A 23,101-nucleotide genomic window follows, 5' to 3' on the forward strand; every position below is an offset into this window, starting at 1 on the left:
GTTAGGTTAGTCTCAACTTTGCCAGGGGCGGAATGATTCTAGGGAGCAAGTGCTGGTGGAAAGCCTAGTTGGCTCCCTAACCCTTTTCTTTACCTCAATTGAACAAGAAAGAGATCCAAGTCTGCTCTGGTGGGAAAATCTCCATGCATGAAAGACTGTTGCCACTCCCCCCCTATGTGAACACACTAAAAATAAAAACCCATTCTGGGGAGAGCCAAACAGAAGCAGCCCAGCCCAATAATTTACGACCCTGCAATCGACTCTCAGTTTCCCATGGATTATTTTAAACATTTCTTCCATCCAGATTAGGGAAATCAAAACAGGCTGGACTTTCTCATCCCCACCCCTCACTAGATAAAGACCAAAAGGGCTAGAGGAATTGCATAATAATGCCCAACCCAGCAAGTATACGGTCTTGTTCCTGCTCAGCGCCTAGCTGTGATCGGTGTGTGTGTTTTAATCACATACAGACGAAGTGGGCGAACAGGCGGTCTTTGCAGAGACTACGGAAGAAGAAAGACGCACCGTGTGCTCGTCCGCCCCCGTTGTTGTGAAAGAAAGGCTGTAAATAAACCTGATTGCGATTTTCTTCGCAATTGCATCCCACTTAGGATAGAAGTAGTCTGGCATTGGCAAGTTCTCTTCGGAAGCGCTTCATCTCTCAGAAGAGTGGGCTTTTAAAAAAAACAACAAGAAAAACGCCTATAGCCATGAGCAAGACAAAAAAATCCCTCGCGGGGGTTATGTCCAAACTTGGATTGATTGACTTGTGATGTGGGTTAGGTAACAACAGACATCAGCAGCAAGCAGCGCTCGTGCCGAAGATGATGCCGTAGAAGCCGAGCGGCGACCAATCAGAGAGCTCCCGAGCCAGCTCCCTTCTTCCGAGACGCGGCTCTGCTACAGGCCGAAAGCATGAAACCATTCATGATTTTGGTGACATCATCGGAGAGAGGGGGCGGGCTTGGCAGGCTCGGGCACGCCCCCTCGGCTATAAAGGCAGCTTCCCGAACTCTTTGTGCGGGTTAGAGCTCTGGTAGAAGTAGGTGTTTTGTGTGGCCGAATCCGGCGTTCGCTCTCCCTTTCCTCTTTTAGCGGGCGCTTTCCGTGCCTCCTTTTCCTCCTCCCCTGGTGCAGATCATCTGGTGATCGCCTTGAGCCCGCGCTTTGCCCCCCGCACCATCCCTGTGCTCAGACACAAAAGGACGTTTGGTCAGCTTCTTTGTTAGGACTTCATGTCTGTATTTTTCCCCATTCACTGGTGAGTAGCTGCTGGTCTTGCAATTGTCTTCGCGTTGTGTGGACGTGCAGCGTGGCTGGCGAGAGAGGCAGAGGGGCGGATGCACTTCTTTAAGGGTTTTTAGGGAGGACTCACTTGCCTCCGAGGGGGTCGCAAACTTCAGTGTACGGTCAAGAGTGAGGGGGGGGGGGATGGACGGTAAGAGTCTGGAAACAAAGGAAGTTCAGCAGTGCGGGAGGCTCGGAAGCAGTTTAGAAATCTCCGCCCGGCGGCTGCGTGCCTTCTGCCCTTCAAGCAAGCTCAAAAGCAGCTTCGTGCGGCCCGATCGGGTGCACTCCGAAAGGAAGTCGCACCGAGACCCCAGAAGATTACACTCAAGTAAACCGGCGATGGGGTGGTAGCTTTGCAAAGCTGCCGTGCACGACATCGTGCTGAATTTCGTCAGCCCCCTTAGCAGTCTCCGCACGCTCTGCTGCTGGGAAAGGAGGGGACTGTGAAGCGGTCATTCAGCAGCAGCGTGCATTTGTCCTCCGCTTCACCCCGCCAAAGGCTCCGGCGCGGCAGATGGGGGGGGGGGGGGTGCCTGCAACAGGAGCTGCGGCAGCGGCAATGCGAGGCATCAAGCGCTACTCCTGTGTAGGGAGCATCTTGCTGTCGGAGCTCGCTTGTTTGCAGCGGCGGTCTTTTTTAAAGCTGCACTCCACTCCCTCTGGCGGTGGGGGGCGCTTATCCCTCTAGGGCAATCGACAGCTGCCTTTAAACAACCAAAGAAGTGGTTTTCATCGATCGATCCTCTGGAAAGTCTTTTTCCCCCTCCCCGCCGGAGATGGCGAAGGGCGGTCTTGAATCGCTCCCTTGCAGCCCGCAGGAAACTTGATCGCTCTCGGGAAGCTTGCTGCTGGGCAGCTGCTTTTCTCGCTTGTAGCAACAAAAACGTAGAAGAGAGCTGGGCTGCCTACGCTGACAAGGGGGGGGGGGGCGAGCGTGTCTGCAGTTCTTTTCTTGGAGAAGTAGCCCCCTTAGCCGCAGCGAGAAATCGAACTGAGATGGTCCCCTGGTCAATTTCTAAGGATTTAAAGCAAGCTGGAAGTCCTGTTGGCTGCCCTGAAAAGAAAGACACTCTGCGCATGTTCAGAAATGCTTTTTATTTTTGCTTAATGTCTTACGTTCCAAGTTCTGCGGCTGAACCGCAGCTCAGAGTAATTTTTGGCATCAGGTTGTGTTGATGGGATTTGTGTCTGACGCGTGCCTGGAGTGTATTCACATGATTGACGTCAAATCTTTGCACTTGCACCTTTGTAACAAAATTAGGGGCAGTCTTCTTTCTTGCTGTCAAGCAGCAGAAAGAAATTGGGTAACCACCTTCTTGAGGTATCTCTGAGATGGCCATTCATCAGGGATGTTTTCAGAATTGTTGCCATCAAACAAAGCTGGGGTGGAAACAACATCAGATTCTGCTGCCCAGCCTTTATTTTTAAATAACATAATAGTTGGATTATGTGGCGCAGAGTGGTAAAGCAGCAGTACTGCAGTACTGTGGTCTGAACTTTCTGCTCACGACCTGAGTTCGATCCCAGCAGAAGCTGGTTCAGGTAGCTGGCTCAAGGCTGACTCAGCCTTCCGTTCTTCCGAGGTCGGTAAAATGAGTACCCAGCTTGCTAGGGGGGAAGCGTAGATGACTGGGGAAGGCAATGGCAAACCACCCTGTAAAAGGTCTGCCGTGAAAATGTTATGAAAGCAACCTCACCCCTGAGTCGGAAGTGACTGGTGCTTGCACAGGGGACCTTTCCTTTTCCTGGATGCTTCCAAGAGCAAATGCCTTAGGAGCAGCCATGGCTCTTGGCATGAAGGAGTCTTTCTGTTTAGGGAATTTGTGGCACTTTTTCCGAAGCAGAGTTGCCTGAAAAGGATTGGCAGGTGTGAAGCAAGTGGCATTTTTCAAAAGCAGTTGGAAAAGACTCTCATCCTCTCCAGGCTGGTCCTTTTCAGTGCTGTATCATTTCAGCACTAGAGATCTATGAGCTGACCTAGAAAACCAAGTGTTGAGATCATTGGCAAGCTGCTTATTTGCATCCCCAGAGTATTCTTGTCTGCAAACCATGTTCTACTTGAAGTGGTACTTATGCTTAATGCTCCCTTTGACTTGCCAGCCATTGCTCTTTGAGCACAGTGTTTAAAGCTAGCAAGTGCCTAGCAAGCCAGTTTTCTATTCAACCCCAATTTCCCTCCTGATTGAATTTGAAAGCAGTGACTCTGTTTATTTAATCTTGGACGCCTGATAAGGTTTTCCTTCCTGTTGTTTTGAGCCAAAAGTTACCAAGCAAACATTTTAGCCTCTGCTTTATGCCTTATAGCAGGAAACTCTCAACATCTTCACTTATCAACCCGTTCACTTTTTGCAACCTTCAGTTTCACTTCCTTTTTTTTTCAAGACTTTCTGTAAAAGAGAATGAAGGGTGGGGAAAATTAGGACCATGGCAAGCAGGCAGTCATTTCGGACACGCCCCTGGTTCAGAGGTTAAGTGGAAAGATGACCATTCCGGCATATCCTGGAATATGCCAAACTAGTTCAGTGCAGCTCTCAGTGTAGTCCTGTGCTGAGTTACTCCAATCCCGTTGTTTTGGTGGGATTAGACTAGAGTCACTTTGCATAGGATTGCATTGACATTTTGTAGATAGCCGGGTTATTTTTTGGAGGTAGGAAAGCTATCATATGCTGTCATTCTTACTCTTCTCTTCTCTTCTCTTCTGCAACTAACACCTAGAGAATGTCTGTTTATGCTTATGTTAGCCCTTTCAAGGGTAATACTTGTATGGCATTGTGTAAATAGCAATCTGTTCCTTGATCCTTTGGTGTGATTTGCTTTTTGTTTAAATCTGAAGCATTCCTGCCAGGCTTAGTCCTCAATATTTGCTCCTGAAGTAGCTCTCAGAGGAGCAGTAGCATCCCTGCTGGAGTCTGTGGCTGGACTAGTAAAGGTGGCTGCTACATTCTGTTGGTTTCAGCAGCTGTGTCTGGTCATCCACAATAGATTGATGACTGGTGAATACTGGCAGACATCCGTGCTGGTATCGTATGCTATCAGGGATGTATCTGAAACCCCACTTTGTGCAATAAACCTGAGAAGCTGTGTCAGACCAGCCTAAGCCATAACTCAGTTGCTTTTTCTGGCAGCACTGTGCAACAGATATGCTTCTTTTCAGTGTGAGAAGTGAACAGATGCAAGGCAAGTTCAAGGTATTATGGCTGGAAATGGAAATGATGTTAGCATATTCCAAAATGGGGATGCTCTTGGAAATATATGTAAATCAACCTTGGCTTTCACAATGAATTATGCTGGATTTAGGTGTGGAAATCCCTGAAGTAAAGTTGAAGAATACCTCAAATTCAAAGTCCTTGGGATTGGTATTAAAACTCTGTCTTCGTGGATACTCTTTGTTTTGGTTTTGAGGGGGCGGAATGAGTTAAGGAGATCATGGGCTTATCTTTCTTTGAAATTTCCTACAAAAGGTTGGAGCACCTGTTTGTTAAAATGTCTCATTTTGTGCATCTGACAAAATGGGTTGTGGTGGCTCACGGGAATTTACACCAAACGTATTAGTCTTTTAATGTATTACAACAATGCTGTGTTTTAATGTATTACAACAATGCTTATTCCTGTTTTAACAGCTTGGGAATAATTTGATAGGTTAGTTCAAAGAAGGGGTTTGGTGTGTTGGGATCCACAGCTGGGTCAGCTGTCCCAGGCTGAGATGGGCTGCTGCAACAGCACACCTTTATGTTGGGTAGAGGGAGAAAAGAGTAAGGAGAACAAAGTGGAGGAAGGGGAATGATCTGATACAATACAATGTAGGTCCCATGTTGTATTCTTAACAGTTCTCCATCTGAAAATACTGTGCGAGCTATGCGAGCCACTAGATTTTTTCCAGCTGGTATTCTAAAACATGGTTTCGGTGTCTAAAAGATTCACCCTGGGTTCTCCATTCTGAAGACTGTAAAACAGTTTATGAAGTGGTTGAAATGGACAAACATCCTGGTCAGTATCTGAATGACTTCAGCAATATGAAGCTTGGGTTTTTAAGCACTGTTTGGTTTGCTCTAGTGATGATGTTGTTTTAAAAGATCTATAACAGCTGAAGCTATTCTTTGCCTCTTGTTTCCAGCCCTGATTATTTGAGATCAGCTGACATGACTGAGGTGATGAGCGCTCCATCTATGGATGAGATTGGTCTAAGCCCTTGCAAAGATGGCCTATCTTATCAGGTAAGCTTGCTGTGCATCACGCAGCACTGATAGCCAGTTTACGGCTGGTTGCCAGTGGAGTCATTTGGGATTAGGCAGAGGCTCTTTCAACGGACTGACCTACTACCTTGTCCTTAATATTTTAAAACTTATCAACAGCCTGGAATGCTTCCTTGGCAGGAGCAGTGAGATTAACAACCTGATTTCTGTGCATGTGTGCTTGGAAGTTGGATCCTCTGAGGTCAATGGACCTTATTCCCGAAGAGCTATGCAAATATACTTACTGTGGAGAAAATCCCACCAAGGAACTTGCTTCTAAGTAAATGTGCTGAAGTTTGCATTGTATGGCTAGTTGTGTTCCTTGTCTTCAGTGTCAGTTTATCAAAAGTAGTCTAGATTTGCTGTTTCAGCAAAAAAAGTTGTTTATGCTGTACATGAACTCACTGTTAACTCTGCATTCAGACAGGGCAGCAGGAAGCTTGCTGTACATGCTGCTTCTGTCTTTTAAGCTGTGCCACCTTCCCAGTTGACTCTGTCAGTTTATTTTAACTGATGAAAATGCAGTTTGGATGACCTTGTTACTTATAACTAATTTTAACATGATGTCTTCCTGCCAGTATTTTTGACATGGTTGCTGTGAAGGACCACAACTGCCAGACAAGGGATCGAATTTAAATATCTGCATGAATTTTTAAAATAGTGAAATAGTGGATTGATTTTAAGGTTGCCTCAAAGAATCTTTCAGGTTCAAATTATAAGCCTTTAGCTGTAATCCCAAGTGAGGTCAGCACACCGCGGCCCATTTCTGCACAGATCCATTGAAATCCATGCTTTAAGTATGCTTAACTCAGGACTGGCATTCAGTCCCTGAGCTGTTGCTACAAATGATTAGCGAAGCTCAGCCATGGAATGGCTTACTGGCCATGCCCTGGCTTTTCCATTAGTAGGGTACACATGCAGGAGAAATCCTTGAGTGTGCTCTTCTTAGTGTTTCTAGATCATAATACTACCACCACTTTTTCTTGCCTTTCAGGCACATCTGATGTTATTTAAGACAGACCTGGAAGGGTCATATGATTTGCCAAGGGATGGATTGATGAGTTAGAGAGAAAAATGGAACTTCCATTGCCAGTACCGAAGGGCAAACTCTAAACTTCGCAACAGGAGTGGCATTATGACTGGCAGTTTATTCAAACTTAAATTAGATGGTGCTGCTGTGTGCAAAACAGCTTTATAGTTGGAACAAACACTCAAAATAAAAACCAAGCAGAAGTTTGGATCTGACTCAAACATTACTTGGAATACACATGGCTCCTTGTGAGGCAGAAAGAATTAAAGAAAAATGTGACAGTCCTTGTATTCACAGCATTGAAAATTTGTTTTTATTTCATCTATGCTCTGCTTTTCTCCGCAGTGAGGACTCAATGCAGCTTGTGTTTCTCCTCTCCTCCACTTTATCCTAATACAAAAGTCAAATTGAATAGTATTACCTATTTGTGGGAGGGCATGAGCGCCCCCCCCCATGACTTCTGTGCTGTGATTGGATCAGTTTTTTGGATGCTTTTAGGGTCCAAATGCTTGCACATTTCCTGCTTGGCTACCTGTATCCTTGAACACAAAGAACACTGCCTGTTGCCAGTAGATTAACATAAGAGGTAGGGGCTGAGAGTAGCTTGCCAAAGTCTATTTAGCAATAGGGTTTCCAGCACTGCTTTAGCAAATGCTGGAAGATCTTTTGGGGGAGTGCCTGAGAAATGTGGAATTGGGGGAGCATGGGATGCCACTCTTGAATGACACTCTAGGCTGCCTCTCCTAGGCTCTGTGGACTATTCTAGAGCATCACTGTTTGGAGGCCATCTTTTTCTCCCACTTCTCAGCTCCATGGGTGCATGACATTGGGGCTGAGAGCTGGTAAATCCCCACCCCAGGTGGGTAAATGGGGAGCCTGTTTGGCAAATTGACAACAGAGGTGAAACTTGAACCAGGGATCTCTTGGACCACAGGTAATCTCTGTACTTCTCCAGCTCACCATGACGATTCCATGAACTGAGTCTCACAGCCAGAGTAGCATGAGGTTGAAACTAGAATCTGTTCCCATCTTTTCTTAGCAGTTTCATAGGTCCTTGATTCTTGGCACTTCTATGTGGGAAGGCCAGTGTGTAGTGTGGGGGGCATGTCCAGATGGTTTGAATGTCATGAATTGGCATCAGCTGTCCTAGCATCAGCATGCACAGTGCTTAACTCAAAAACCAGTGAATGTCAAATGGGTTTAGTGTAGGACCATGTTGAGTTTGAACTATGAAGAGAGGACATCCAAGTGGAAAGCATGCCTGCTTTTCCCAATGACACTTTCCTCACCATCGGGGGTGATACAGTACCCTCCAGGGAGCACCTAAAGCTCCTTTCTGAACATAGCTTTCATTTTGCCTTGGGAAATAGACTGCAGATTTATACCCCACCCTTCTCTCTGAATCAGTCTCAGAGAGGCTTACAATCTTTATCTTCTTCCCCCACAACAGACACCCTGTGAGGTAGGTGGGGCTGAGAGGACTCTTGACAGAAATTGCCCTTTCAAGGACAACTCTGCGAGAGCTATGTCAGACCCATAGTTTGTTGTAGATCTTAAAATCTAAGGTTTCTAGGCCCCCAATCCCAGCTCTTGGACTGATTTGTACAATGAGCCTTCTGCTAACAGACATGGTTTCAGTGCTATCACATAGCCAGGCATACAACAGGTACAATTATCTAAAATCTTAATCTGTGTGTCTTTGAGTATTGTTAGATTTCTGAGAATCTAGTCAAGAGGCTCCAACTTTGGGGTAATTTTCATTACAGTTTTAAATACCATACAGTTCTTGCCACTGTCTCTGCTGAGCAAGTTTGAAAGTATCGTTCGTATCCCATGCACAGGATGAGATTTTTGGGGTTTTTGCCTTTTGGAGCACAGACAAGTGCTTACTGTAAAGCCTTAATTACTGTTTCTTGTTTGTTGACATTGACATGGTACATCTATAAAGCTTGCCCCTGTAGAGACTTGCAAATGTTTGATTGTTTTAAATTAGTACTTCAGCCTGATTGCCATGAAATTCCTTCTGCAACCAGTATGTCAGGTGTCCACAAATGGGGAGCTTATCTCCTCATTGGTCTACTGGATATCTCCTGTAGTCTTTACATCTTCTCTTGGCAATGAGGTATTGCATCTAGTTCTGGTGCCCTCTAACCTTGTGAGGATCTGTTCTCCACTGGACCTCTTGTGGGTTTCAGCCTCACAGTGGGGCTTTCTCACCATTTGGCTCCTGTGCTGAGCCTGGAATGCCTCTCATGGCATTTGGGAGTGTCTTTGTATTCTCCTCCTTCTGGTGTCCTAACATCAGCCTGTTTGCCCTCTGTCTTGATGTGTCAGTTCATAACCCACTAAAATGTCTTCTGCTAAATTAATAAGTATTTTATATTTGGTCTTCATTCACCATGGATTGCTTGCCAGCCTAGTTCCAGCTGACTTTTTTTTTTCTCCTGGCACTGCCCCACCCCCCTCACCCCCAGCCTGCTGAGCTGTTCCTGTTGCTTGGAGAAGCTGAATCACTTTCACACAGGTTCACTTTCTGTTAATGCAGCAGTAATAATGGTACTTGAAACTGAGGCTGCCTCTGGACTAAATGAATAATTTCACTAAGTCTGTTGGCAAAACAATGCTTGGGTTTGAATATTTTTATCCCCCCGCGCCTCAAATGAAAATTGAGCCGGGTATTTATGCGATAAATCTCAACATTTGTGGCAGCTATGCTGAGCTAACTTTATGCTAGACTTTGGAGGTGAGTGTCTCCTTTTTTGTAGACAAGTTGCACTGAACAACTGGCTGGCTGAATCCACTGACCATGCAGGGCATGTGTGTTCCAAGCCAGCTGGTAGCATAAGAAGTCATTGGGAATGGCAGTGTTTGTGGGAATGCTACTGTGACACCAGAACTGTAGAGGATGATATTGGGATGCAGACCTGAGACCATGCGTGCTGTAGTATGCCAGAATAGTGCTTTAGTGTCTTTCCCAAGTGATCTTGCAGTGCTGGATTGTGTGATGACACTGCTCAGGAGCAGCAGAATAACTTGGGCTGGTCTGTTCAATATGTAGTGCTGTGACCACTCAAGCAAAACCAGGCCAGCTATTTATTCTGTTCTTCCTGGTGCCTGGAAGTTACTTTGCCATCCGAGTATGTAGAGGTTATTGGGCTCCTTGGTAAGCTGCATTTCGGCTGATGGGTCCTAATTTGTAGGCTTATCATTGGGTTGTAAAGCCATCACTCTGGGTTGGCCTATATTCTGGTAGGGGTGGGCCAAATGCATTCCCCGACTGCTTGCTACTAAAATACTTGGTTTTTAGGCTGACATTGAATTAGTCAATGGTGCAATGGATATCTTGACTTTCTCCAGTAGTATTGGTTTCCTTGTTTGCATGGCTCAGTTTCTTGCAGGCTACTTTGCACTGCAGCAGAGCTCCTCTGGTTTGTACTCAAAGGACTGACAGGCAGCAAGCCTTATTGTGGTTGCTAAAACATTTTCCACTCTTGGTGCCAAGTTCATTTGACTCTATTTCCTCTAGAGTTAAGGCAAGGTTGGGGGTGGGGAGGTTATCTGGCACAGAGCCAGATGATGATGAGGAGGATGTTTTAGGGCTCCAGTTTCATCTTGTCTCTGAGGCAGAAGGCAAAATACATATTTTTGTGTTTTCCTGAGATGTTTCTCAAACTTGTATTCTAAAGGGCTCCACTATTGTCTTTTTCCACAGCAATGTTGTGGCTTTGTGCATAGCAGCCTTCAACACTCTTCACCCGTAGTTCATTAAAAATATTATTCCTCATATTCATCTATGTTTTGAAGGGACCTGTATAAAATCAGTACATTAAAACAGTAATATGCAAACAATTAATACAAAAATGTTATAAATCTAAGCAAACAAAGCTGCTATGAAACCACTGGTGCAGCAACAGGAGCAAGTAAAACCATTAGAAGCTGCATAACAAAACCACATTTTGTAGTTTAATGCAGGCAAGAAGAGAACACGAGGCAGAATTCTTAACATCAGATTTAATTTTTCTGGAACCTGTTCTAGGCCCTGCTCTACTTCCTCCTCCATCTTTTTTTCTTTATTCCCTGTTGCTTCCTTTTCCTTCATTATAGAGGGTCCTAGTCAACACAGCAACAGACTACGGTTTCCCTAATGGGACAAACTTCTAAACTTCAGTTGGTAGTTGAATGGGGCCAGTGTGGAAAGTGAATACACCAGAGGAATTACCTTGGGCTGAAAGATGCTGGTGCATCATATTCCTACTTAATTTGGCCCTGTAAATATTTATACAGTCAGGGTTCTGCTCAAGAGCAAATAGTGTGATTTTAAAAAATTCAATCCAGGACACACAAGATTCCTCACATTTGACATACCAAAGGATGTAAGCACATTATTTTGTCTTAAGCTGCTAATAGAATGGCAAGGAGAATCTCTTGCTAGGCTAATATTTACTGATTGCTTGGAGGAGAGGTTTTCATTTTCAGTTTTCCTTTACCTTCTGCTTTACTGCTGGATCTGATCTGCTGATATCCTTAAAAGGCTACATTGTGAGACAGCTACATATGTGAACAGTCCCCAAAAGCTAGGATACTACTTCTGCGTGAAGAACAGTCAGCATGGAGGCTGTCTTCTGCATCTGCTCCATGGATACAAATTTTGTTATGCAGAGATGTGCTTGTTCCTTTGTTTCCAAAGTCAGCCTTGTCTTTTTTCCCATCTGTCATGTGCTGGGAAATGTGACTTCATTTATTTTCCATTGGGCCATCCCCAGTCCTTGAGTGCAGTTGCAACATCTCATTTTCTGCTGCCTTGATTCTAAAAAAGCATGACTTAGTGGAAAAATCCTGACCCCTTCTATTGCAGCTGTTTGATAGGATTGTTCTGTCTACTTAAAAAAAAAAATCCAGGCAGCGTATTTGGAGGATATTTATTAAAGGAAATTGCTAACTTAAGTTTAAGAAGGGGTAAGAGAAAACTGCCAGTTTATTTTCAAAACAGCTATTTTTGTTTGACCTAACATACTAAAAATGACACTTAAAGCACGCTGATCTGGTATTTTCTATGCTTGCTGATCTCTGCTGTGGCACCATAAACTTAAAAAATGCTGTAAATCAACTTTTCCATTCCCATTGATGTTCTCTAAATAACAATGTCAACATTTCTGGCTATTCTAAGTTTAGGCAATTAGTCAATACTGAAAGTTCAACTTAGTTCTTTGTACATGTTATGTATGGGGCAAGCCTCACATAGCTGCTTAGAAGGCTCAGCTGTGCAAGAAAAGCAATTCTGATGCATTGTGGCAGCGAGAGAGCACATGTAGCTGAGGTTGGTAGTTAATGTCTTTGGAAGGGCTGAGAGGGAGAAGCAGTTAAGACCTTGCTAGCATGGCTAGAGAACCTGGAGATCAAAGTAGCATGGGAAAAAGGAGATTTGTGATTATTTAAAATGCAAAAGCAGTATTGGGAGGGGGACTGGAATTTCTCTGCTAAGATCTTTTCTCTTCATGGGCTGTTTGTCCAACTGGGGAGAATTTTTTTTGTTGTTCAGTCACACAATCGAGTCTGACTCTTTGCAACTCCATGGACAAAGTCACGGAAGGCCCTCCTGTCTTCTACTATCCTCCGAAGTCTGCTCAAATTCGTGTTAATTACATCAGTAATGCTGTCCAGCCATCTCCTCTTTTACCGTCCCCTTCTTTTGCCTTCTGTCATTCCCAGCATCAGGATCTTCTCCAGTGAGTGGCCAAAGTATTTGAGCTTCAGCTTCAGCATCTGACCTTCCAGGGAACAATCAGGGTTGATTTTCCTTAGGACTGACTGATTTGATCTTGCAGTCCAAGGGACTCTCAAGATTCTTCTCCAGGGGGAGAACTTAGATACCATTTAAACTGGGAAACAGTTGCAATCGCTGTGCCCTAGTCCTGACATGATTTTATTCTACTCCCCAGCTTAGCTGCTATCATATTTTTTAAAAAAAATCACATTAACCACCTGTGGATGATTCTGAGCAGATTCCCGACATCATGAATAATTTAACCCTTTAGCCAATGTGCTAGAAGATGAATGTTTCCACCCCACTGTGGAGGTGGATCCACAAAACCACTTACTACATGGTATCTCTTTGGAAATTTGTCACGTGGTGGCTCTAACAGAAGACAGCTAATCAACGATACCATTCAGGAAGAGCCCACTGTTCTCTTCCTCATCAGCTCAGAAATCTGAGAAGGAACAAAAGGTGACAGCACCCAGGTCACTGTGTGGGCAGAGCTATATGTACCTGTTCATTGAGTGGGCTAATAGTCAAGCTACATGTTACCCTGCTCCTATGGAAAGCAGCTTGGATCTGCTTCTTGAGACTGCTGAAGCTTCTCTCCCTAAGCAGTCCCTATAGGCAAGGTTGCAGAGCTATCACAGGTTTCTATTTTCTATGCTTGCTGATCTCTGCTGTGGCTCACTGGTCCCAGGCTCATTCCCCAGCATCTCTAGCCAAAAGGATGAGGTAGAAGGTGATGTGAAAGACCTCTGCCTGAAGGGACACTGCTGGCCAGAGTCCTGATGTATATAGAAAAGTGGTCTGACTTTGTGTAAGGTAGTGCTTTCATGTGCTTGTTTGTCTCTTGCAGTTTATGGTGAGGAGGGAGCCATTATTAGACTCTCCCTTGGGAAACTGTCACTTTGGTAGAAGGAAGGAGCTGTTATCTAATGAGACTGCCTTTTCCATTTGTTGATCCATTTTATTCTGTCCTTGCTTCAGGGTCATTAGGACAGCATACATTGTTTCCCCCTTCCCTCTGCTTGACCCTCACAACAAGCCCTGTGAGGTGAATCAGATGGAGAGAGTGATTGGCTGAAGGTCACCCAATGAGTTTTGTGACTGAATAGAGATTTAAACCTGAGTCTTCTCCGTAGTAATTTGACAATTTAACCAGTTCTCCATCTGTCCTACTTCTGCTCCCATGGTATTAGGACAGATGAATCACATAGCATAATAGCGGAAATTCTCTGAAACTCGAAAGGTCACCATTTGGTCAATGGCCCTTTGTGTTCCAATGTTAACAGTAGGACCGGGAACTGCTTGATTTCTAAAATGAAATTGTGGCCTTTGGTTTTAAAAAGTCCCAATCCCAGGTATATGGGTTCATGTTTTGGTTTACTTAGCTGAGGGAAAAGGCTTTTTATACATATGTAGAAATGTGTTCTTTATTACATCTTCACAGGTTACAGACTTAAACTCCTTATTTAGGTGGTCATGCTAAATTGACATCTCCAAGCAGCGCAACAAGTAGTTTGCTTCTGTGCTACTTGCCAATTCTAACAGTACAGAGAGAAACTGTTCTTGAGGCAGTGCTGCACATGGGTACTTTTCTGATATTCATTGCAGAATAGCGCTCAATGGCAGCAACAGAGTAGCTCCCTTTTGTTGTTATGGTCATGTGTACTAGGAGTTCAGCAACTGTGCATACTGGAAGCATATCCCACATGTGGTCCTATAAGTTTGATAGAAGGGTTCTGTACCAAGGCTGCAAATACATGTCCTTTTTTAGACAGACTGGCAATCATATTTATCAGAAGGATCACATGTAGCATACTTTCTTGGTACATGTGGTGAAATGTAAGAGCCCTGGAACAGAATTCTCTGGCACCTGGAAACAGAGTAGGTAGCAGGCTTGCTAAGAACTGGCAGTGCTGATATGTTCTGTTTTTATGTATGTTTTAAGTTATTTTAAATGTTTGAAACATTTTAGTCTTTCATTGTTTGCTGCCTAGGGGTCTCTGAACTGGGTGGAAAGGCTGCATAGAAATGTTTTAAATAAGTCCTTATCTGAATCCACAGCAAAGTATGCCTCTTCAGGAGAGATCAGTATCTTTTAGCTAAGAATATGAGCAGCTGCACACTTTACATGACCAAAAGACTAGATGGATCAGTAGTGTCTTTCTGCAGCAAAAGTGTAATATTTGGATAGCACTGCTTTATACATTGTGTTCTTAGAACCCATGTACACATACTTGAGGAAATCCAATTGGGCCAGTATATCCAAGCGTATGTTTATGCCTATAGTTGTATACAAAGATGTTTACAAATGTGTGTGCACAAATGGATGCCTCCATCAAATGTTGCTAGGCTGGCCGGCCGGCCAAGTTTTTCAGAGTGTTTTGGGTAGTTCTGCAGAATTGTTGACTTTGATGGGAGTGACTGAAGCTCTGTGGCTCCGCTTGCTCATTTCAAGAGCTCATGGCACATGCAAAAAGTTTGAACTTTCATACTGTGTGGTTAGCTGTTACTCTGTCAGTCTACAAGGTTCTTTTGGAACTTCTGGGTTCCTGAACAAGTTCTGGGGTGCTTCTAAAAATGAACATTTTACTAGAAGAGAATGCCTAAATGGTCTCTTCAGCCTGAAAACATCTTTTTGGAAAGGGCTAACAAATAACTGAAGGCCTGATCTCACATATGGATATTCATCACTTCAATGACCACAATTAATTTGCTTGGGCAAATAAGCCATCATAGGTAGAATTTCCAAGCTGCCACATCACCTTGGTCTCAGTGCTTTTTGCTGGTTTGGTTTATACATACAGTCTCTAGTCATTACTTATTGAATCAAACATGGAGAAAACAAGTGTACATTTATGAATAATGGCCTTTTATACAGTGCTTCATGCATATTGTTGTAAGACTTTTATTTACTTTTTTCTAAGAGCCAGATCTTCTCCAAGTTGTAGTTGTTGCATGGAAAAGTGCTTGCCTCTAAGCCCCTTGGCTTTCTAGGGTGTCATGAGTAGGATGAAATTCCAAGTCTTCCTGGTGAGTAGTGGTAACTTGGTCTCCTCAGTTATGAGGGTACCATGATACTTGACTATAAAGAATTTTGAAAGATTTGCAAATTTTTCATTTCAGATTTTCCCTGACCCTTCTGACTTTGATCGCTACTGTAAGCTGAAGGACCGCCTTCCTTCCATTGTGGTAGAGCCAACAGAAGGAGATGTGGAGAGCGGAGAGCTAAGATGGCCGCCTGAGGAGTTCCTGGTCCAGGAAGAAGAAGAAGAAAACTGTGATGAAGCAAAGAAAGACAGCAAGGAGCAATAAATGGCACTGAGTCTTCTGTACTAATTCAAATGCTGTGTCATCCTGAGGGGGAGAACCACAACTGTTCTGAAGAGTCTTTTTCTACAAAAGACATTCAATTTTGCACCTGCAAGATCTTAGTTTTTGTTTTGTTTTTTCATATTCTCTATTGAGAACTGAAGTGCTTGATGTGACAATCTCCAGCTGAAACTAAGGAAGAAAAATGGCTGCTCTTCTTAAGAGTTACTGCTGAATTTTGTTGAGGTTATTAGGGTGCAGCAGTGAAATAGCAGGGTGCTTTAGTGGAGGATTAGCTAGGCAGGAAACCATGTCATATGTGAGGCAGAAGAAGTGAAAGCCCAAGTGTAAAATGCAGCTGCATATCTAAAAAGATTTGCCTCTGGCTATGAAACCACGAGAGTAGTATTCATCTCTAAAACTTGCCTTCAAATAGTGCTTCTGTTGTGTGTGTGTGTGTGTTTGGGGGTTGGGAGGCAGGCAAGATGGTAACATGCCACTTAAATGCTCCAGTGATATTACACCATCACGCAGGTGTACCTGCTGAACAGTGTAGAGGAGCAGTGGTTGAATAACTTCTCATCCCAAAGTCACATAATTGCTGTAGGAATTATGGTGCTTGGCATTGGCTTGCCAGCCTGTTATACAAAAGCTATCTTTCTCCCAGCCCCATCACTCCAGTTTTTGTTCTTCAAGAACCTCCACAATGCTGAGGTGCTTTGGATGGTCGAGCACCAGTTTTAAAAATGGCACTTGGCCATGTAGCACTAGCCTTATTTGTCTGGCACAAGACAACAGGCAAGTTGCAATGGTGTGTGTGGGGGGAAAATAAAGTGGAGATCTTGCCATAAGAATAACTTCAAGTATATATTTCTTTTTTGCCATCGTAACTGCTATCAGTTCTCCAAGTCAATAAGATATCTGGTGGCAGAGAGAGACCAGCTTTTCCGATGGCATTGAAGCTGTATGGTTTGACTATGTGGCAAATGCCAGATTAAGGGCTTGCTTTATGGGAGCCAACCAGGCCATCTGATAAGGGTGCAAAAACAGCTCTGGAGCTTCTGTGAAAGCAGGATGACAAATGTGATCATTGGAGGAAAGCAGGTCTTCTCTTCCGAAACAATAAAATAGTATTATGGTCTCAGTGTTGTGGAAAAAATAAAGTGCTTTTTCAACATATCTATAGAATTTCTTCAAGATATAAATTCTCAATAATAAACTTCTCTTTTGCTGTCCTGTTTAACTTTTCCTGAGAGAGGAAGAAATTTTTTCAGGGTAAGCTAATTTGCAGCTTTCTAGGAGAAAGCATCTCTTGGCTTGGATAAGTCCTGGCTCATGTCAGAGGATTGGCTAGGGAAAGGACCATTCTGAGCAATGGAATACTTTGGATTTCCATCAATTCTGGAGGAACTAAAGCAGAAATCCCACCAGTGATGCATATTTTTGATGGCCTTGACAGGATAGTCAAAATAATTTGTAGTCTCCCATGTTCCTTGCTCATTAGCTCTGGTTTTGGGGGGGTTTAAAGAAATGTTGGGCCTTTGTATATATTTGTATTTGATACCTCATGAGTAGTAAAAACGCTGGCAGTGGGATAGGGGGTTTGCTTGTTTAAAAATCTGCAGGATTATTTTTCAGTCTTGTCTTGCTTGTGTTTTTGACATAATGGCAATAACTTTTTAACAGTTGTGAGTCACTGTTACATGTGGGTGTGAGGTTGCAGATTTCTCCTGTCTAAGTTGTTTGTCTCTCTTCCCTCCCCCCCCCCTTTTTGTTAATATAGTGTGGGGGATATAGTTGGTGTTTTTGCTTTTCTTTTGGCAGCCAAGAACCTGCCAGTCACACATGTGCTTACCTGTCTTGGTGGATGGTTTTGTCCTCACTGAAACCTGTCTTGTGTCATTACCTAGCCAAGGTTGCTTTAAAATCAGTGGATCCAAATGTTTTTCAGTCTTGTATCCTGGACACCTGTTCTTGTCTTGCTGTTCAGTAGAACAAGCCTTTACACCTGCACACCAGCCTAAATCTTTCAATTACTTTAGTTGCTTTTGGATTTTGTCCCCAAGCTTTGAAATTGTCCAATGTTAATCCACTTGGAAAAGCAAAAATCCTTATGCTTAAGAGTGGAAATGCTGTTTGTCTTGAAATATATTTGCATATCCTTTTCTGCCTCTCCTTTTGTTGTTGATGCTTGTATGTCTGTCATTGTTTGAATGTGTCTGAAGAACAAAGCACTCCTGTTGAACTTCTGTATATTACATTCTGTATTTCTGTAATTCTTTTTTGAGGCTCAGGGAAAAAGCTAGCATTTTTTTCAAACTACTTTTGTCACTGTGACAGTTGTAAATAAAGTTTGAAAATGCTTTCCAAATTCATGTTTCCTTGTACTTCCAAGTTCTCTTACTTTCCTATAATTTTACTGATAAATGGCCGTGAAGAATGAGAGACTGGAAGGTGAGATTCTGCAACACTGATCTGAGCAATGTGCATCTCCTAGATGATGCACTATGTTTACTTACGTGTTCCCTATTTCATCCTATTTTTCTTTTAAGGAGCTCTGGGAAGCATACATGGTTTCTCATTATATCCTCATGTAAGTTAATCAGTATTGAGTCCCTGGCTCCTGGAGCTTCTATGCAGACCAGAGATTTAAGCCCAGTTCTCACTGATCCTAGTCAGATATTCTTTAACGTGCTGCCCTTGCTATTGGAATTCTACACATTCAGAACCACACCGATGTGTCAAGCAAAGAAAATGAAACTTCCATAGTTACCAGTCATTCTTACTTGGAGAAGATTTTTTTTCCTGGATCCCAAATCAGTGGGTTGGTGACATCCACTGGCCTTAAACTCCCTTGTCAGATTTTATGATTACCACATAATCCAGTCTTACTGAAATCAGTAGAATTTACCCCCAAGTATAATGCCTAGTGTAATAACCTGGGCTTGAGCATTGTTTGTGTTAGAAACTGTCAAGTCACAGTTCACAGCAGTCCTATAGGGTTTCCAAGGCAAGAGAAATTCAGAGGTGGTTTGTCATTGCCTGGACCTATGTCAGAGCCCTGGACTTCCTTGGAGGTCTCCCGTCCAAATATCAACCGGGTCAGACCTTGCTTAGCTTCCAAGATCTGGTGTGATCTTGGCTATACAGGTGAGGGCTGAGTATATACCTGGAACTAAATTTCACTGTTCAGTTGGATGATAATTCTGGTATGAATCTGGAACTTGACATGATGCTGAAGGCTTCCAACAAAACTGGTTTCAGAGAAATCTCAACTATTGCCTTGATGTGATGACATCACTTCCAAGTTCATTCTGAACGTGTTGTTGCTGTATTGAAGAAGTGCTGATTTCACCCCACCCCATTTCCCCCAAGACACTCTACCAAATGGGGGCAGGAGATCTGGCAGCCCTACACTTATTTAAAAAAACAAACATGAAATCTGGAAGTTCAGAGAACCTGATAAATGATTGTTATGATACAGTGAAATGTCAATTGCTATTTTTTTAAACACCTCCCTGGTTTCAGAGGAAATGACTGCTACAGGGAACTGAAAAGGCAAAATGGTGCTTATGTGGATGGAACAAGGAGGATTTGCACTTAACCTATTCACATGGTTGCCAGCCTGGTTTTGCTGTGGAACCCGCCCCTCCCCCCTCTCAAAATAATACAGCAAAGCATGCTTGGAAAGATCACAGGAGATAGATGAAAAACCCTGAAGGTGCAGGAAAGCACCACAATACTGTGAGGAAGCGGGTGGAAACTCTGCTTCACAGAGGTATCTAAACCAGGGTAAATGACCAATATGTAAGTGACTGCTGTGAAATGTCTCTGGCTGGTTGGCCGAAGGATATATTTTAAAACCGAAGATTGGAGCAGGAAAGACCAGTAGAAAGCAGCCATGAACATGGACTGTTTATGCATTTTAGACATTGACTATCAATTAGGGTGTAATTCTATTTAGATAAGTATTAAAGAATTTTCTAGGTCACCTCTCTGCTCAGCCAAAATCTAGTGTTTTAGAAGTGCTGTGTGATGAAAAAAAAGTAAGTTGTAGCATTCAAGCCCCAAAGCTGCATTGCCTCAGTAGCAAGCTGCAGCTGAAAGCAAAATTGCCTAAAACTTGTACCGAAAACAGAAGCAATAAGTTAGCGACCTTGTCCTGTAGTATCATGAGACATGACAGGGGAGCAGTATAGGAAAGAGAGCAAAGAAAGCCACAAAGGAAGTTTGCACTGTGCACTTGTTTTCTTTTTCTGCAAGGTCTCCACCAAACCAACAACAGCAGCCACCAGCTTCATCTGATAAATGTAACCAAGGAAGTAAAGAGTACTGAGAAAAGGATGCTATAAACTGAGCATGAAAATGTCAGTCTTTGGTTTTCTTTTCTGTACTTCCTCCTTTGTCAGCTGAGCTTTAATGGGTCTTTACTAGCATAATGTTTCCTGCTTAACAGGCTCCTCATTTTGTACAAACCACTGCTGCTCTCTTTTCCCTTTCTGAGGTCACCATACTCCCTCTAAACTGTGAAGTCTTGTGAGCAAAAATTCTACTTTTTGAGCTACTGGCATTAAAGTTGTGAGCTATTGCATAGTTTGCTCTGGAGCCATTTTTCCTGAGCTAAGACAAAAAGGTTGGAGGCTAAAAAACTGTGAGCTAGCTCACACTAACTCCAGGGCTTTTTTGTAGAAAAAGCCCAGTAGGAACTCATTTGCATATCAGACCACACCCCCTGATATCACCATTGTTTCACACAGGGCTTTTTTTTTTAGAAAAAGCCCAGCAGGGACTCATTTGCATTTTAGGTTACACACCCTGATGCCAAGCCAGCTGGAACTGCATTCCTGTGTGTTCCTGCTTTTTTTTAAAAAAAAGTCCTGACTAACTCAGAGGGAACAACATCCTTTCTCCCTCCCTCCCTCCCTTCACATGCAACACAATGTGGAAAAAATCTCATTGTCCATCCCTTTACCAATGCTCATGCTTTTGCTTGAAATATCCTTGTCTCTTCAGATCCTTCCCTCAATAATCTTCCCAATATCCCCATGGGGCAGCTAGGTCAATAGTATTCATGCTAGTGCTTTGGTCAAAACCAACTCAATACATCTGGGTCCAAATGGAAGCTGACTTCTTATGGTGACAGAAGAAGAAATCATTTTAAAGATGAGTCCTGGAATTATAGAGAGCTTACAAGGACAGTCCCTGAGCATGCACAGACTGTCTTCCCTTTACTTCATGGAAATCATAGCATGATGCCATGCAATTAAGATTCAGCACTTCCATGGCAGATGGTGAGGTTGGAAGCACCTATTTGTGACCTGGCACCTCCCTTTTATGGGAGCTGATACAACTTTTTAAAAAAGAGACCCAAAAGTAGTTTGTGAACCACTTTGCATCCAATTGGTCAAAAAGTCAGGAAAGAACACAAAAACTTGCAAAGTTTGTTTGAGTAGAGATGAAAGTGAGGTAAGCCGCAGTGGATCCTGCTTTCAGAGTACCTTCAGTTGATGACCTGTCCTTTGGGCTTCTGATCTGCAAGACTGCTCAAATTGCTTAAATCTTTCAGAGACCTGGGCAAAGCCCAAGCTGATAATAGGTGAAGATTTAGCTATTCTTTGGCTTGGGCAGGAATTGTAGAGCTCTGACACTAAAGGTCACTAAAATGTTTGTGTGCAGTGGATAATGAAGCAAACAGAAACCCACAGATTTTTTCCACAGTGGAAATTAACATTCAATATGAAGTTTGCCTCCTATATCAAGGATGTTGATGGATCTAATGTTTGTGCTTGGAAGCATGACTTCCCCATCTCCTCCTCCAGCCTGAAATGCTGATGCTGGGAGACAGGAGTCCCCCAGGAGCAGCATGAGGAGATTGGATTTATACCCTGCCCTTCGCTCTGAGTCCTTTTCCTTCCCCTCCCCACAACAGATACCCCGTAAGGTAGGTGGGGCTGACAGAGCTCTTTTGAGAATTGCTCTTCAAGAAGTCACTCCAGTAGTTGCAGGTGGAGGAGTAAGGAATCAAACCTGGTTCTCCCAGATTAGAGTCTGTGGTCTTAACCATTACACCAAACTGGAGCTGAAGGGCTGCCACAGCAAAGGAAAACTGCCTCCCACTTTGCATGTGGGGATCTTTTCCATGGGATCCAGCCCAATGATTTCATAGTACCGCATGATCATCAATCCCTATATCAGTAAAGTTTAGCTACATTCTATTGTCTCAATGGACAGTGCTAGATCAAAAGTTGGATGAGGGATTCCATTCTTGTCTTCAGGTGGTAAGACGAAGATGAATTTCTTTTATGTATCATCAAAGTTGCTGCCACATATACTAACCCAAAAGACAAGATGTTACCAAAAAGTCTGTCCCATGCAGTCTTTACATATTTCCCATTTCCTGAAAGATGGAAGCAGATATGGAAGAACAAGGGCCAGAAGAGCAATCTTTTGAAAAATGAAGGTTGCTCAGTTTTGTACAGAGAATTATCTGTACAGTAAATGGAAGAAAACAATTATTCCTAAACAGTTTGGCCTTGAGTCAAATGTATATAACTCTACAGCAGTTTACAAAATGTAAATAGTTTGTGGAGTTACTCTACAGTGCTAGTCAGATTCTTAGGTATTCTGAGCCATGTGTAGCTTGCTGTGCCATCTTTAAAAGGGCCTGGGAGGTAACTAAGGAGGATGTTTTTGGCTATTTAGGTTGTGCAGAAGGGGAGCTAATGCGAAGAAAACCTCCTCATGAACCCACTTCCCTCCCAATTTGAGACCTTTAACAAAAGCGGGTGGAATTATGAGGAGGGTGTGCTTCAGCATAGCTCACACCCTTCTGAGCTTCTGGAATGTCATGAAATGTCCACTAACATTCAAACTATCAAAGACAGAATGCTGGGGGGGGGGAGTGGAGGAAAGCTGAGTAAAGTTGGCTTGGCTGGAGGGGAAAAAATCACAGGAGGATGCTCAGTAAGGAAGCAAGACGGGGATGGAGTTTTCTAATTTAAAGTATTCAGAAGATTAAACATTTTGTGGAGACAGCTTAAATAGTATGCATTTGTCTCTGTTCAGCAAACCATTTATATGTAGCAACATTACTCAGACTGGGTACTTTCCTTGATTATCCTGCAACCCTCCCAAATAAACATTTTACAGGAGCTTGGAGGGAGCCACAGTGAACCAGATTTGGCCAGATTTGTTAGATTTGTTTCTTCACCTGGAACAGCAAAGGACATAAGGACTACCCCACCTTCCTGAGTAGATATAAATTACCTGCCTACCATCTTCTTCTCACTTTGACCCAGAGAAAACTCCAGTTTTCTGGGTTATACCTCTGAGGATGCCAGTCACAGTTGCTGGCGAAATGTCAGTCTCACAATGCCATGACCACGGCCATACAGCCCAGAAAATCTACAACAGCTAATGAACTCTGGCTGCGAAAGCCTTCAACGACATAGGGACTGACAGAGAAAAGCATGAAGT

At 43.4% G+C, this 23,101-nt stretch overlaps 1 protein-coding gene across 1 annotated transcript; it reads left to right on the top strand.

Annotated features, from left to right (window-relative positions):
- Nucleotides 1–1,022: 1,022 nt before the first annotated feature.
- On the top strand, nt 1,023–17,996 carry LBH (LBH regulator of WNT signaling pathway). Its single transcript, XM_060245415.1, has 3 exons — nt 1,023–1,261; nt 5,405–5,504; nt 15,440–17,996. The coding sequence occupies exons 1-3, from the start codon at nt 1,236–1,238 to the stop codon at nt 15,626–15,628; spliced, it is 315 nt and encodes a 104-aa protein (XP_060101398.1). The 5' UTR covers nt 1,023–1,235; the 3' UTR covers nt 15,629–17,996.
- Nucleotides 17,997–23,101: the final 5,105 nt, after the last annotated feature.

Source organism: Heteronotia binoei, chromosome 1 (assembly GCF_032191835.1).
Source record: "Heteronotia binoei isolate CCM8104 ecotype False Entrance Well chromosome 1, APGP_CSIRO_Hbin_v1, whole genome shotgun sequence".
In the NCBI taxonomy this organism is placed as follows: Eukaryota; Metazoa; Chordata; class Lepidosauria; order Squamata; family Gekkonidae; genus Heteronotia; species Heteronotia binoei.